The following is a 16,758-nucleotide window of genomic DNA, read 5'->3' on the forward strand; positions in this document are numbered from 1 at the left end:
TTATTTGATTCATCAAATTAATGGTTTGTTCAGCCATGTCATAGAGATATAACATATCGTGCATATTTTAAATAGGTGTTCAATCTTTAAATTAATGTGTAATGGTTCTCCAATAAAGTAAGGTCCTTTTTCAAAAAAAAAAAAAAAAAATAACATAAATAGTCATTTAAAATGATTCTTCTATTGTTAATTGTAATTCAGTAAACAGAGATTGTGTTTTTTTTTTCCTGTGAAAACCAACTTTCAAATCGAATTCTGGCTTTACATAATGTGTAAACCGACTATGCACAAATAGTCACGATGCATATATTAACATCAATATTTTTGAAACATAGATATAAAAGAGTGGTCGAACAAATATTTGTGGCAACGGTCCATATAATTTCTCTAGGAAATTTAGTGCATTTAATAGGGGCTGTGAATTGAATTGTGGTGACGATACTCACCAAAGATAACAATGTTACAACTTAAACAATGTTTCTCCATTAATATATAAGAGATATTAGATTCGACTTTGACATAATTTACTGAGTACAGTAGATTCTATGATTAATTTGAACTTTCAACTTACCATTCAAATTTCATTTTGAAGAATGATTAAATTGAGTTCAATTGTACCCAACTGACGCGTCGCAAGGTTGGACATTGCAAAAACTATGTTCACTATAGTTTTATAGAATTCAATTATATGACACGTCATGACAAGAGATGTAACAATTGCAACTTTAGAAGACGTTTCATCATATATTCAAGAAACAAACTATTAAACTATGACCATAGAGAGCATGAGAACTCTTCGAAGTCCATAATCTCTTGAAACCACCAAGAACCAACGTTGATATTAATATTATTGTCAGTACTACTGCTGCTATGGTCTTCTACTACAATTATAGTTTATAGTAACTTTTTTTGGCAATTAGTTTATAGTAACTTGAATCTTATCCATGTGGTGTACTTAGATTCTACTGGAGAAGCTTTTAACTTGAGAAAAAGATTTCAATCAATATTTTTCAAACTTTGAATCTCATCCCTAAAATATTTCTATAAATAAGGAAAATCTCCAAAAAAACATTTTATAGTTTTAGTAAGTTGGAATCTTATCCATTTATTACTATACAATTAGATCTGACAGAAGAATCTTATCAAATTTTGAATCTCATCCCTAAAATAATTTTATAAATATGGCCAATCTCCAAAAAACATTTATAGTTTTTAGTAACTTGGAATCTTATCCATTTATTACTATACAATAACTGAGAAAAGTTTCCAATCAAGATTTTTTAGATTCTGTTTTTTCCAGGAATTTAAAACAAATTTCATCATTGATCTTATTTGATAAATTTATTTTTATTATGATGAATTGTTTGGCTAAATTTTATTGGTTAGCAGAGTTATTAAGTAAATTTGTTCAATTCAGCCTATTTTTCATTTATGGATTAAGATACAATCATACAACTGTGGCTCTTAGTCTTACTAAACAATACTGAAATAAAGTATGAATTTGAATATATCCAATTTGTATATTATCTTACTAATAATGGCAAGTGTAGAAAAAGACAAAACTATCCTCTCTCCATTTAATACCAATTATTTTTCACCTTCCAACAGATAACCATTAAAAACTCAAAAGCAAAAATCATATTCCTTGAATATTCTCTGAACTACGAATAACACAAATGTACAAATGATTAAAAAATAATTTCACCAACAGCAACTGAGGGTATATGCGTCAATAAACAAAACATCATATAGGCCGACATGTGTAGATTAACTTAGATCAAGTACTTTTGTCCAATCAGATTACATTTAGATGCGTCCTTCCTTGTATAAGAAGAATCTGTGAGAGCTAAGTCTGATTATATTAAAGAATATTTTGAGAGAAGTGATAGTTGGTTGCGCACTTCCTTCTTTTCTTTGCCGTGATTGTCACTTTCTCTGCTGCTCTGGAAATGATGAACGCTGACGAGACAAAGAACGTGGAGAGCGAGTACATCAAGATGCACCACGCGCACGGGGAACTTTTGGAGAGTCAGTGTAGCTCGACGCTCGTTAAGCACATCAAAGCTCCTCTTCATCTCGTAAGCTTGTTTTGTTTTCTTCTTGATTTCTCTCTCTCTCTCTGGTTACGATCAGATCCGGAAGCTCCCATCTGTTAGCAATACGAACTGAATGTTAATGGTTTGGTTGTTTGTTTTTTGGTGAAAAAGGTGTGGTCACTTGTGAGAAGATTCGATCAACCACAAAAATACAAACCGTTTATTAGTGGGTGTGTGGTCAAAGACAAGAAGCTGGAGATTGGTTCAGTAAGAGAAGTAGATGTGAGATCTGGATTACCCGCTACTAAAAGCACGGAGATATTAGAGTTTCTCGACGACAACCAACATGTCCTCAGCATCAGAATCGTCGGTGGCGATCACAGACTCAAGGTAAAGTCTTGAAAATGTGACGATGGTTTTCTTTTATAAACCTAATCTGTTGTTTTTGTTTGTTCTTATCTAAAACCAGAACTATTCCTCAGTCATTTCGTTACATCCGGAGACCATAGAAGGAAGAGCAGGGACATTGGTCATCGAGTCGTTCGTGGTGGACGTGGCTGAGGGTAACACGAAGGAAGAGACTTGCTTCTTCGTGGAGGCTCTGATTCAATGCAATCTCAAATCTTTAGCATATGTTTCTGAGAGTCTTGAAGCAGAATCTATAGCCCAAATGGTATGATGACGACTCTAAGAATAATCTTTCAAAGGCAAATAGTATGGAGAAGCTTCCCAAATGGGAAGGAGTCATTTTCATATTCAAGAAGATGATCAATTCGTTCTTTTACGTATAGTGATGTCATTTTTAGTCTATGCTTTTCTTTGTTTTGCGAATTTCTGTTAATTTTATAATTTGGAATAATTAATTATTTCTGGAATTCTGCAAAATGCCCTTTAATCATCTTTTCATAATAAAATGTAGATACACAATGTTTCATGACAAATACAATAAAAATTAGATACTTCACGAAGATATTTTTTAAAAATGTATTTGGTACTTTTTAGTGTTTTCTTGTAAATTTAAACAATTTACATAGTGACAAGATAAAATCTTCAACTTAGATCGTTTTGTTGACCATAGTCAAAAGTATATTAGCTATTTTGAGTAAAGAAGATCAACTGACAGAAGGAGGTTTTGTCTTTACAAGAGGTCGGTCCTACAAAGTTTTCGTTTCCCTCTTCATTTGTTGTTGTTGTAATTTCTATAAACCAACGGCATTTTGTTTGAAGTCAATTATGGATTTATGGTAAAGGAGCTTTGTGGGGTTACCATTTTGTTGTTTATATTTGTAGAGAGTTTTGATTGGTTAAAGTATGCCAAGGCCAGTTTAATATTGACATACTAGATTAATATCTGCGCTTTGCGCGGAATAAACATGTATAAATTATTTTATGTATTATATATTTTTACATACTATGAAATAATAAATATATATTAAATAAATAAAATTTAGTAACTATTATATATAGAATTAAATTAGTGCAAACATATAAATCAATTTTATTAATCCAAGTAATTTTTTATTTGATAAGATATATAATTAAATTTAAATGATATTAACATACATCGTATTATTTTAATATTAAATGATGTTTTCTACTCATATGGTTTTTTGATCATTTGTATCTTTTATAGTAAAAACTTTAAATTATTGATAAAAAAAAATTTCATTGTGAGATTAATAGTGTTAGTAATTTATAATTTTAAGCAGTCAATGTTTGTTCAAAGTTTTTATCAAAAAACATTGTTCAAAGTAAATTTTGAAATTAAAATATTAATATATTTTATATGGTATATAGTTAATTTAAAATTATATATAGATATATATATATTTCTTTTAATCTTAATAATTAATTAAATTACAATTTTTACTTATATGATTTTGTAATAACAAAAATTTTAGGATCATAAAATTTGAATGTGAGACTTTAAACAGTTTTAATAATTTATAGTTATTTTTAAAAATTCAAAATATAACATATACAGAAAAATCTAGCTTTTTATTAAACAATTTTTTTATAGAAGATACACTAATTTTTATCAAATCTTTATCATTCAAAATCATTAATTGCCATATATACTTTATACACATTAGGCAATTCCGTAATTTTTATTTAAGGAAATAATAACGAACATTAATAATGAATTTATGGTTAGTTTAATAAAAAAATATTATATAATTAAATGGACTAACATATTTCTCTAATGATTTTAAGAATCATCTTAGTGACACGTGACTACAAAAAGAAGTTGTAATATTTTCAAATTAATATATAAGGGATAACATTTATTTTTGATCTCTTGTTTTTATTTTTCATTAAATTTTATCGATGTTTCGACGTTCATTTTCATAGGAAAATAGCTGAACAAGCAACTAGGAAATTATTCTTAGAAAAAAAATCTTGATATTTCACTCGATATGGTTTCTTGATACAGTAAAAAATTTCTTGATATTTTTTTACTCAATATGGTTTCTTGTTCAGTTTTCTGACCAACTTTTTCTTACTAATTAATTATAGTTAGATAATGTGATTAAATGAAATGATAATGATATCAGTGCATCACTACTTCAAATATTTTCATTTTTCGCTTTTGTTAATACTTACAAGTTTAGCACAATAGCACTACTCATCAAATGATATCTACAAATCGCCCTCTTATCACAAGTTTTTTAAAATGTGATTAGTGGAGACATGAGGTGACTATGGAGATGACTGGAAGAAACTGTAGATATCCAATTTTATTTCTAAAACCTTATTTTGAAACAATCATGCTTTAGCTTTTAAAATTAAATCTAAAGAAACATTATAAAAGAAAATATATTAGTTTTAGAAATCAATTTCTCTAGAATTTTTATTCAGTGCTTTAGAAAAATCTACAGAAATAAAATTTCGAAGCCACAACTAAAACCTAAAACATACATCTTAGAACAAAAACATAGAGCCACATCTTCAACCAATCAAATCCTATAGCAGTAAATATGGTTACTAGAATTATGTAGTCTATAGCCTATGATTCTCTATATAATTCTAATAGTAGTCATTAATCAAGAATTATTCTGAGATGAGAAATGAAATCTCTAGTTGCTTGTTCAGCTATTTTCAAATTAGTTAAGAGTTTTTAGTTGGATGGATCAATTCACAACATTATGAGTAGGTTTGTGTATGGAGTAGATATCCGTAAAATTTGCAGTATCTGTGAATGCATCATAGATGAATATATATATATTGGTGATTCGATTTGATCCGGAAATTCTGGATATTCAAATTTTTTTAAACATTCACGAATTATTCTATTTGATTTGTCAATTATATTTTAAAAATAAAATAAAAAATGATATATAATATTAGAATTAAATAAAAAAATTTAAAAATAATAATATCATACTAAGAGACTAACATTTTTAAACATAAATTGTAAAGCAAAATCCAATATTAACAAGCCTAATAAAAAAACTTATATGTTAACATTTGACTCAGTATAAAAATTAAATTGGATATGCAACAACCCAAAAAACAAAAATTTGAAAAAACAACTTAAATTAAAAAAAAAATTAACCAAATTTTATCAAAAAATATGTATACATATAATAGTTTGTAAATACAATTACATTACATATCTATATGTATACGGATCGAGTCGGATATCCGGCTTTCCAAAAAAAAAAAATTGTGATTTGTTTTTTTTTACGGATATCATATTTTGCTATTTGCTTTGATTCAAATCTTTACGGATATCCAGAATTTTCGGATCAAATCGAAACTGATCAGATGAAATTTAACGGATAATTTGCCCGGCAGGAGAACAACATTATACACTTTCACATGAGTTATATATATATATTCAAGTACATGAAACTATGAATATGTTTATTTGTAAAAATATTAAAAAGAAAAACAAAGAAAATAGGTGGGAAAAGAGATAATACATGGCTTGAGTCGGCAAACCAAATGTAACCAGCGTATTCGGTGGACTATTTGACACGTGAGACGCCACTCTTCATGCCTCTATAAAACTTTTCTGTAATAGCCAGTCATAGCAAAAGTGTTATATGTTGTGGAGCCCAAGTCAGTTCTCTAATTGAGTGGCGTACCTTCGTTTGACTCATCGTAACAAGAGCCTAAGACCGATTCGGTTTCGCCTACATCCTCCACTAAACCCTTATTCCTAGCTTGCAACATCTCCAAAACACACAAGTTTTTCCCGTAACACATAAAAAGATAGTTTCGATTGATTCGAGGTCGATCTCAATCGGTTCTTAATAAATCAGTAGGTTAACCAATTGGATTGGAGCTAGACGGATCAGTATGTCCGGTTCGATTTAACGGTTAAGTAATCTGTAGAACCTTCCAAAACGCGCGCGTTAAGCATTAGGGTTTCGTTGGCTGCGTGGCTACCCACTGAAGTCTTCAGTGTTCCTCCTCTCCAAGTAATCTGGAAAAAATCAAACCTTTTTTCTCTGAAAAAAAAAAAAAATATATATTTCTTATTCAAAACCAAAGATTCGATCGAGGTTTTGATTGATCGAGAAATTCTTGGGCTTTTCTGGTGGATTGAGAAGAAGCTAAATGGTTGAGGCAGAGCGCCCGGAGAATCTCTGGATCGCTTCCGGAATGCCGTCGGCGGAAACTGAAAGACGTGATTTTCCGATCGTAGATTCGACTATTGTAACAGGAGATGCGAGAGGATTTGGAAGCGTAGGGCTGCAAGTAGTTTCCCGGCCTCAGTTGGAGAAGGGCTCGACGGTGGAAAAGCTAGGGTTGACGGAAAGAGTTTTCTCCGCCGCCGGAGCTGCGTTTTTGTCAGCCGTTATTCTAAATCCTCTGGACGTCGTCAAGGTTGGTTCTTTGTTTGATATTATTTCCTAAACCGCCGGAAAGTTATTTGCTTTAAGGGGACTTATGTCTCTGTTGTGATATGTTATTAGACTCGATTGCAAGCTCAAGCTGCTGGAGTTTCTTACTCCCACCCACTCAGTGACGCCATTGGTCGCATGGCGTTCTTTGGACCAAACATGGTATGTGTCTGAATCCTCTCTTTTTTTTTTAATTTGTGGGACAGTTGTTTAGAGGAGAATACTTTTGTAATAATGGTTTCTTTATGGGTGGTTCAGATGTTTACAGATTTGAGATGTTCTCCTTCATGTTCACGCGCTGGTGTTCATGGTACCGTCTCTATTTGCCCGCCTGATTGTTTCCAGTACAAAGGAACTTTTGATGTCTTCACCAAGATCATACGACAGGTGTGTTTGCCTTGCAGTGTTAAGAAAACGAGAACTTTTTTTTTTTTTTTTTTTTTTTTTTTTTTTTTTTTTGGCTAGAGTTAGTCCTATTTCTCTCTCTATTCACTAACGCAAGAACTGATACAGGAGGGCATGGCACGCCTGTGGAGAGGGACTAATGCTGGTCTTGCTCTAGCTGTGCCCATGGTATGCTCTCCTATTTACATGTGGAGGGTTTGTTTATTTTGGTAGACTACACGGATCAGTGAACTCCCAAGTTTCGTGACAGGTTGGAATTTATCTCCCTTTCTACGATTTGTTCCGCAACCGTTTGGAAGAGTTATCTCGGGAGAATGCGCCTGCGACGACAATATTTGTGCCTCTTGCGGCAGGGTCTTTGGCACGGTCCCTAGCTTGTACAGTCTGCTATCCAGTTGAACTTGCTAGAACACGTATGCAGGTATGCTTTGTGTGCATATGTTTCTGTAACTCTGAATGTGATCTCTGCTCTGCAGTGGGAGTACCTTCTTTTGACTTGCTATCAGTTTTTTCACTCTGTTTTCTAATTAGGCATTCAAAGAAGCTAAAGCTGGTTTAAAGCCTCAGGGTGTTGTTAAAACACTGGTTGGCGTAGTCTCTGAAGTCAGGACAGCAAATAACCTTCAAAATAGTTGTAAGTTGCTTCTTTCTTCTTCTCAAGGACATCCTTACTTATGTTTTTCAGTTTTTAACTCATTATATGATCAGTTCAACTTCATTGACAATCACAACACTAAGATTCATGCATCTTCAGATTGACACCAAAAGCGATGATCTCTTCTTTTTTTTTTATTGAGTCTTTGTTATCCGTGTTCCCTTTGACAGTGCACAATTATCGTGTTCTCTGGAGAGGCTTGGGTGCACAGCTTGCCCGTGATGTTCCATTCTCAGCAATCTGCTGGGCAACTCTCGAGCCAGTAACTCTTTTGACATTGTCTTAAAACATTTTACAATTAGAGAGATGATTGCAACGCAATTTGTGCCAGAATACTTCAAACGAGAAACTGAAAGTTTGAGCTACTCTCTTGTTTACAGATGAGAAGGAGGCTTCTTGGGATTGTGGGCAACGATACAAACGCTCTTGGTATTCTCGGTGCAAACTTCTCCGCTGGTTTTGTAGCTGGAAGTATCGCTGCTGCTACTACTTGTCCTTTTGACGTTGCAAAGACAAGAAGACAGATAGAGGTTTGTCTATTTGATTTGCAACCTCTTCCTCCAGAGAGCTTTGTCTATTTGCTTATGATACCATATACTTATATCTTGCCATTTTCATAATCTCAGAAGGACCCTAGTAGGGCAATGAGAATGACTACACGACAGACATTAATAGAGGTTTGGAGGTATGTATGAGAAAGATCCCATTTTTAATTTGCTAATAGCTCTGTGTTTGCATAGAAACAAGACACATAACAATATATATACTGCACGCAGGGATGGAGGGATGAGAGGACTGTTCACGGGAATGGGACCAAGGGTGGCTCGTGCAGGACCATCGGTTGGGATAGTGGTTTCCTTCTACGAAGTGGTCAAGTATGTTCTGCATCGCCAATACGCTTCATCATGACCCCAACACAGTCACTAGACAATCTTACACGTGATTGTGGATACGGCTTTAGGTTATAGCAACTTTTGTAACAACATAATAAGTTAAAACAGGCTCAGTCCTCCACCAATGACCAACCCTTGTTTTCTCACATTTTGAGCCGGAATTTTGTTCAGCTAAAATACTGGTTTAATCCAGTTTTCTTGGTTCGATCTTTCTTCGAATTCGGCGGCGAAAGATAGAAAATGTTTGAAGAAATATGAGGTTGAGATATTGATGAAAGAGGGTAAGCACACGGTGGAGATCCCAGATGATGTTATCTCTGATTCAACACCACTATGGGAGGATTTTGTAGTTGGGAAATTTTTGGATTTGGCTCCTCATGTAGCTAAAGTTCATATGGTTTTAAACAAGATCTGGAAATATGGGGATGAATCTACAAAGGTTGAAGTATACGAAGTGAATGCTACTACGATGAGATTCAGAGTATCAAGTTCAAAAGCGAGGGAAAAGATTTTGAGAAGAGGGATGTGAAATATTGCTGGAGTTCCAATGGTGGTGGCAAACTGGTCCCCGAAAACGGAGGAAGAGAAACAGGAGGAAGAAGCAATACCTATGTGGGTTTATGTGAGGAAAGTTCCTTTACATATGTTTTCATGAGAGAGACTTAGTCTTATAACTAGTCCCGTGGAGTTCCCAGTTCGGCTCCATCCAGAAATGGTAGCATGCTCTAACTTCGATGAAGCAAAAGTGTTTGTGAATGTTGATGTGTCAAAGGCGCTACCAAAGGAGATAAACTTCACTAAGAATGGGAAAGAGTTTACAGCTGAGTTTCATTACCCTTGGTTGTCGTCGAGGTGCAATGTTTGTGATAAGTGGGGGCATGTGGAGAGCGTATGTGTGATGAAGAGTAAAGAGAAGAAGAAAAAGGAAGTGAGTATTGGGAATTCTGAAGCTAAGCAGGATGATATCTGTGAAGTTGAGTCAGAAAAGAAAGAGTTAGGTACTGGGAGGTCAGGGGAAAGGGTTGAGAATAATGATACTGAAGAGCATGGGAATATTGGGAATGTAATTGTTGGAGGTCAAGGTTCGAAAAGCTGGTCACTTGTATCTCCAGCAAAAATTGGAAGGTTAACTGCAAGTACTTCGAAAGGTTCTGATGAGATTCAGATATCATCGTCAAAGTTCTCGGTCTTGTGTGATGAAGCAGAGGAAGGGGAAATTGTAGGAGATGGACAACATAGAGATGAAGAAGAAACAGTTGAAGTAGAAGAAGTGGATGAACAGGAAGAAGTCAGTGAGGAGGATTTGTTGGAAGACAACATTCTAGCTCAACAAGGCAAGGTGAAAGAGAAGGCTATTCAGAAAAAAGGGTTGAAGAGAGGTCGTAAGGCTAAAGCTCAGGATTTAAATCCGGTGAGCACAAGGTCTTCTCGACGTAATCATTAACATGAAAAGCTTATTTTGGAATGCGCGCGGCTTCAACAAATCTTTAAAGCATTCCGTTATAAAAGAGTGGATCAAAAGTAATGAAATGGAGTTTGGATGTATTTTGGAAACAAGAGTAAAAGAAAGGAAAGCAGTTAGTATTCTACAGTCGGTTTTCAGTGATTGGTCCTCAATGACAAACTATGAAAGGATTCAGCGTGTATGACTCCGGTCTACAAATCTGATCAAATGATAACTTGCTCGATAGGTTTTCAGGAAGATGAGATTTTCTTTTGTACATTTGTATATGCGAGTAACTCGGTGGAAGGTAGAAAGGAGTTGTGGAAGGATCTCATTCATCATAAAAATTCTCAGTTATTCAAAAATAAGGAGTGGCTGCTCATGGGTGACTTCAATGAAATATTGGATGGTGAAGAGAATTCAGCATTTTCGGAGTTAGGAAGACTTCCAAGTGGTATGAGAGATTTCCAGAGGATGGTTCTTCAATGTAATCTGGTGGATATGGGCTACCAAGGTCCTTTGTTTACTTGGTGTAACAAGAGAGAAAATGGAGTGATATGCAAGAAATTGGATAGAGTGTTAATGAATGTTGCAGTTCAGATGAGATTCCCTTAACGCGTTTGCAGTATTTGAGCCAGGAGGCTGTTCTGATCACTTGCGATGCAAGGTTCAATTGCTGCCGCCAAATGAGAGAGTTCACAGGCCGTTCAAGTATGTTAATTCTCTAGGGAAACTCCCACAGTTTCTCTCTATGGTGAAGGAGTTCTGGGATTCAACGGAGGTGTTATATCATTCAACGTCGGCAATGTACAAATTATCTAAAAAACTGAAGAATCTTAAGCCTCTCATAAGAAAAATGGGGAAGGATCAGCTTGGTAATCTATCAAAAAGAGCAAAAGAGGCACATGATACACTATGTGAAAAGCAGAAGCATACTTTGACCAATCCGAGCAGCAATTCTATTCAGGAGGAAGCACAAGCGTATGAGAAATGGTTACATGTTGCAGAACTGGAAGAAGACTATCTCAAGCAGAAATCTAAGCTTTATTGGTTGGAGGTTAGTGATCAAAATAATAGAAACTTTCATAGTTCGATCAAATCTAGACAAGCTCAAAATGCAATTCATGAGATCAGATGCTCGGATGGTATAATAATGAAAAGTCATATGGAGATTAAGAAGGAAGCTGAGAGATTCTTCACTGAATTTCTGAACCAAAGCCATGTCAGTTACCAAGGGACTACTGTGGAAGAACTAAGGGAGCTTTTTGAGTTCAGATGTGATCCGGTGGACTGCAACATGCTTGAGAAAGATGTTACAGAGGAAGAAATACGTAAGGTTCTCTTTGCTATGCCCGCCTATAAATCTCCAGGACCTGATGGATATCCTTGTGAGTTTTTAAATACCGCATGACATATAGTAGGGCGAGATTTTGTAGTTGTTATTCAGTCAGTATTCTGATATGGCTTCCTTCCTAAAGGAGTAAATTCTACAATTCTTGCTCTTGTCCCGAAGAAAACCGACTCGATGGAGATGAAGGACTTCAGACCCATAGCTTGCTGTAACGTGCTATATAAAGTGGTTTCTAAGATTCTTGCCAATAGATTGAAAGAGATTCTTCTGCGGATCATTACTCAAAACCAGTCAGCATTTGTCAAAGGGAGGTTGCTAATAGAGAATGTTTTGCTGGCTTCGGAGTTAGTAAAGGACTATCACAAGGAGGATGTGTCTCCAAGATGTCTGATGAAGATTGACATCTCGAAGGCTTTTGATTCTGTGCAGTGGGAGTTTGTTTTGAAGAGTTTAGAGGCATTGGGGTTCCCAGGGAGGTTTATTCACTGGGTAAGGCTATGCATCACAACTCCATCATTCTCGGTACAAGTAAATGGAGATTTGGCTGGATATTTCCAAAGCTCTAGAGGCCTGCGACAGGGATGCTCGATCTCTCCTTATTTGTTCGTTCTATGTATGAATGTTTTATCGCATAAGTTGGATAAAGCAGTTCGGGAGAAGAAGTTTCAATTTCACCCGAGGTGTAAAGCTCTGGCCTAACCCATCTTTGTTTTGTAGACGACTTAATGGTATTTGTTGAAGGATCAACAGAGTCTATTGGAGGTGCTTTATCAGTATTTGATGAGTTTGCTATATGGTCTGGATTGAGTATTAGTTTGGAGAAGTCAACAGTGTACTTGGCTGGAGTTTCAGATAATGAGAAAGGAAGAATCAGATTAAAGTTTCTGTTGGCAGAAGGTAAGCTTCCGGTTAAATACTTGGGGCTTCCACGTATGTCTCAAGAAATGAAGAAGCACGATTACTTGCCTCTCGTTGAGAGAATTCAAAGTAAGATATGCACGTGGAATAGAAGATTTTTATCTTATGCTGGGAGGCTACAACTGATCAAAGCAGTCTTGATGAGTATTGTTAATTTCTGGGCAGCAGTGTTTAGACTTCCAAGCAAGTGTATGGAAGAGATTGAGCAACTCAGTTCAGCATTTCTTTGGACAGGTCCAGTGTTAAAATCAACAGGAGCTAAGGTAGCTTGGCAGGACATATGTAAAGAAAAAAATGAAGGCGGTCTAGGGATAAGGCCGCTAAAGGAGGTTAACATGGTGTATGGTTTAAAACTCATATGGAGGATGCTATCTGGTGACTCTCTTTGGGGTAAATGGGTTAAGATGTATCTTCTCAAGAAGAAAACATTTTGGGAAATAAAAATAAATACTCAAGTGGGCTCATGGATGTGGCGGAAGATGCTGAAACTAAGAGAAGTGGCTAAGAGTTTCTATATGAAAGCAGTTGGGAATGGTCGTCACACGTCTTTCTGGTATGACAGATGGTCTGACAGGGGAGTGCTCATGGATCTGCTGGGAGACAGAGGGATAGTTGATATGGGTATTAGAAGAGATGCTACAGTGGAAGAGGCAGTGCAGAGAAATAAGAGAAGAGGCAGGTATCGTTCTCCTATTTTAAATGAGATTGAAGCTGAGCTTAATACACTCAAAGAACAAATATGCAATAGTGTTGAGGATACTAGTCTATGGAAGCGGGAGTCAGGTTTTAAATCGAATTTCTCAACCTATGAAACATGGAGGTTGGTGAGAGAGACAAAGACTCAATGTGATTGGGCTAAGGGTATTTGGTTTTCTCAGGCTACTCCCAAGTTCTCGTTTATGACATGGCTTGCAATGTTGAATAGAATGTCAACGATGGACAGAGTCTCAAGATGGAACCAAGAGGTAGATACTGTCTATGTGCTATGCAAGAATGCTCCTGAGTCGAGAGATCATCTCTACTTTGAGTGTTCTTTTTCAAGTCAAGTATGGGAACATCTGGTGAAGGGGATTTTGCGTAACGACTACACTACGGACTGGCATGCAGTCGTGAGGTTGATCAATGACCAGTCCGTAGAGAAGAAAAAGATATTCTGCATCAGATACGCTTTCCAGACATATGTATATTCACTATGGAGGGAGAGGAACAAAATAAAGCTTGATGACAAACCGATGCCACTGCCTGCCCTTAAAAAGATTTTAGACCTAGTGAGAGCGAAAGGGAGGAGAGGAATGGAGGAGGTCTTGCAGTTCAGGTTTAGTACTAGACTGTAATTTTTTCAATTTTGAGTATATGAGGAGTTTGTTTATGTAAAGGTGCAGATGATGTAAAAAAAAATTTTTGATAAATATAATTTAACATTCATTCAAAAAAAAAAAAGAGCATTAGTTGTTAGCCCCATTCAAAAAAAAAAAAAGAGCATTAGTTCTTTAACATTCATTCAAAGAAAATTGTGCAAGTTCAACTTAAGTCAACAGAAACTTCTACAGATACGTAGATTTGTTCTGTTATTAAATTCCGAGCATTTAATCCGGTTTGATGAGATTAGGTAAAGGCCAAAGCCACCAACACGCATTGACTCACACATAATTTCCTCATCTAGTTTTTAGTTTTGGAAATGAAAATATAACACTTAAAACAAACATGGGAGGCACAGCACAAGAAGGAGGTTAAAATTTGGAAGATGGAGGCAAGAAATGTGTGTTGTTTCTCATGATCCAATATCTCTCTATCTCCACAGCTTTTCTTCCCGGTACTCTTCCTGCTATTATTTCCCACCTGGTATTTTGCAAGAAAACATTTTTCTCTCTAAGAATGGAAATACATAAGTAAATAATAAAATGTTTGATACAAGTGATTAGCTTGGATCCGATTCTGCTTATTAAGCTAAGAAGTCCCTAAGCGTAGCAAAAAGTTTTAAAAAAAAAACCTAGACACTAAAACTTAGGTCTAGTAGTTCCTAATTAATGAAACTACGTACAAACTATAGCTAATTAGAACAAGAACATGAAGCAGCAATTAAAAGATCAAGTAGGCCTAAGAGAGAGCAAGGACACTTAGACCAGAAGGCGATGGTGATTCAAAAGGTCACTCTGAAACGACAAGAACGATTTTCTTCATCATCAGGAGATGGTTATTATTATTTTTTTGTTCAAGATCATCAGGCGATGGTAAGCGTAAGAATATAAGTACATTCCTATGTCACATGTTTTGTGGTAAAGTCGTTACATCTAATTTTGGGAGAGAAAGAAATTAAAAGAAGATACGTACCTATCGCCTACGAGTCTGTACATTCTTAAGATGAGATCTTCCTCCTGTTGGCTCATTTTGATGAAATCCCACTTTACGCTACACACTTCTGCATTTATCAAAAACAACACAAAACTTTTACTTTTTGCTCCAATATTTTTATATTCTCTTTTGCTAATCGCTACGTATGTAATAATCTCATGTCCTTCTTGATCTCATCTCTGCTCGTAAATACTTATTTCACATTCACGTAAATACAATTAGGGCTATATATATAATAAAAGGCTACGAAGTTTGTTATTGGTGTGTTTATTCACAATCGCGTAACTACATATATGTGATAATTAAGGCTACGAAGAGTCTGGTTAATTAGGGAAATATAATATATGATAACATGAACTTCAGCTAAACACGATGACTATTGACTATGTCCAAAGGAAATAAAATATGGTTATGAAGAAAGAGCATGCATATGTAATAAGCTAATCAAACACATTATATGAGATGGACCTTCAGAGTTGTGACGCTGACGTCGATACGTTGAATCCATCAATGGAGGTGGAAGAGGAAAGTATGAGAAACTGAAGAGAGAGCAGAGAAGAGAGGTGGCAAACTCTTTTATTATACTATCTTGTATCTAGAGAGAAAGAGAGAGTGGGCTTTGTTGGAGAGGTTTCTAATCTAGAACGACATACTATTTAATGTTAGCCCCACCCCCCACAAAAAGTTGTTAAAATCAGACTGTAGCTTTAAAATAGTACTTCCTTCGTTTTTAATCGTAACTAGTTTTACTTAAAAACACAAATATTTTAAAAATTGTTATTTAAAAGAATATATCATTTAACCAATTAATTCAACCAATTATTAAAAACCTAACATTATTTCATTGGTCACACAATATCCAATAAATGAAAAAGATGCATTGAAATATGTAAACTACTTAGACCATCCGCATTAGCGGTTTTTACCAGGTTCGTGGGCTCGAGTTCTTAGGCCCGAATGATTAAAAGAAAATCAAAAATGGGTTTAATTAGATGAACCAGGCCTTACGAGTGAACCCGTAAGAGGCGAGTTCAAGCCATGCGTCGATCACTGACTGGCTTCTCCTTTCCTCGTTGACGACGACGAAAGTAGGGTTTCCGCGTAACTCGTTTCATTTCTCTCCTCTTTGAAAAAACGAGGGTTTCTTTTCTCCGAGGCGATATTCCGTGCGACGGTGATTTCCGGAGGTTTTCTCCATCAAATCGATTCTGTTTTCTCTTTTCCACGCTCTTAGGTCAGTATCGAGTAGATTCACGGTGTGTTAGCGTCGATTGTGTGTTCGAAAGGGATTTACGATTTGTGTGATTTAAAATCAATTTTGGGATTTTTTTTAGGGTTCTTAATCGATATGGGAGTTCGATTGAGGGTTCATTTAATCATATTCTATCGTTGTTATGTGCTAATAATTTTGATTTGCGGCAGAGATGGATCCGGCAGAGGAGAGAAGACATTCAAAGAGGCAAAACGATTACATCAACATGTTAGGGTTCGTGGCCGATTCACAGTACGGGATTCCTAGAAGGTGTCCATGTGGTGGAAGAATCATTGATGAGGTTCGCCGGAAGGACGACTACGACACTCTTCCGGGGAAGCGGTTCTTCACCTGCAAGAACTACGAGGTAAGTTTGATTTTACACGCTTTGATTATCGTTTATGGGTTTAGGAATCGAAAATTCTCTGATATTTTTTTTATGTTGTAACCAAGGCTGATGGGTTCCATTATCGTCAGCCTTGGGTTTTAGGTGTGCAGGAGGAGATCGAAAGGTTGACTAAGCGGGTGGAGGAGGCTGAACAAGTGATGTTGGGGACGTCGAATCTCAGTAAACAGATTGAGACACTGGAGGTTAGTCA

The 16,758-nt window shown here is 35.7% G+C and overlaps 3 protein-coding genes across 3 annotated transcripts; 2 read left to right on the top strand and 1 right to left on the bottom strand.

Moving 5' to 3' along the window:
- Nucleotides 1-1,840: 1,840 nt before the first annotated feature.
- LOC106325284 (abscisic acid receptor PYL10) lies at nucleotides 1,841-2,860 on the top strand. The gene is made up of 3 exons (XM_013763327.1): nucleotides 1,841-2,078; nucleotides 2,208-2,426; nucleotides 2,506-2,860. Exons 1-3 carry the CDS (start codon nucleotides 1,950-1,952, stop codon nucleotides 2,713-2,715), a joined length of 558 nt encoding a protein of 185 aa, XP_013618781.1. The 5' UTR covers nucleotides 1,841-1,949; the 3' UTR covers nucleotides 2,716-2,860.
- Nucleotides 2,861-6,656: 3,796 nt separating this feature from the next.
- LOC106325273 (mitochondrial carrier protein MTM1-like) lies at nucleotides 6,657-9,048 on the top strand (the record flags this gene model as incomplete). Its single annotated transcript, XM_013763314.1, is given in 10 exon segments — nucleotides 6,657-6,872; nucleotides 6,962-7,051; nucleotides 7,148-7,276; nucleotides 7,403-7,462; nucleotides 7,545-7,715; nucleotides 7,826-7,928; nucleotides 8,120-8,211; nucleotides 8,330-8,479; nucleotides 8,576-8,634; nucleotides 8,726-9,048. Coding segments are annotated over 10 exon segments (1,203 nt in total), but the record flags the coding sequence as incomplete, so codon positions are not given.
- Nucleotides 9,049-14,069: 5,021 nt separating this feature from the next.
- Nucleotides 14,070-15,536, bottom strand: LOC106296031 (transcription factor TRY-like). The gene is made up of 3 exons (XM_013732072.1): nucleotides 15,376-15,536; nucleotides 14,887-14,974; nucleotides 14,070-14,394 (listed from the first exon to the last, which is right to left on the bottom strand). Exons 1-3 carry the CDS (start codon nucleotides 15,413-15,415, stop codon nucleotides 14,286-14,288), a joined length of 237 nt encoding a protein of 78 aa, XP_013587526.1. The 5' UTR covers nucleotides 15,416-15,536; the 3' UTR covers nucleotides 14,070-14,285.
- Nucleotides 15,537-16,758: the final 1,222 nt, after the last annotated feature.

Source organism: Brassica oleracea, chromosome C1 (assembly GCF_000695525.1).
Source record: "Brassica oleracea var. oleracea cultivar TO1000 chromosome C1, BOL, whole genome shotgun sequence".
Lineage (NCBI taxonomy): Eukaryota > Viridiplantae > Streptophyta > Magnoliopsida > Brassicales > Brassicaceae > Brassica > Brassica oleracea.

Excerpts from the sequence above, each read along its gene's own strand:
- LOC106296031 (XM_013732072.1), bottom strand. The coding sequence starts at position 15,415 with ATGGATTCAACGTATCGACGTCAGCGTCACAACTCTGAAG. Across the intron at positions 14,975-15,375 it reads TCAGCGTCACAACTCTGAAG|AAGTGTGTAGCGTAAAGTGG; the intron begins GTCCATCTCATA and ends TGATAAATGCAG. Across the intron at positions 14,395-14,886 it reads TACAGACTCGTAGGCGATAG|GTGGGAAATAATAGCAGGAA; the intron begins GTACGTATCTTC and ends GCAAAATACCAG.
- LOC106325284 (XM_013763327.1), top strand. The coding sequence starts at position 1,950 with ATGATGAACGCTGACGAGACAAAGAACGTGGAGAGCGAGTACATCAAG. Across the intron at positions 2,079-2,207 it reads TCAAAGCTCCTCTTCATCTC|GTGTGGTCACTTGTGAGAAG; the intron begins GTAAGCTTGTTT and ends TTGGTGAAAAAG. Across the intron at positions 2,427-2,505 it reads GTGGCGATCACAGACTCAAG|AACTATTCCTCAGTCATTTC; the intron begins GTAAAGTCTTGA and ends ATCTAAAACCAG.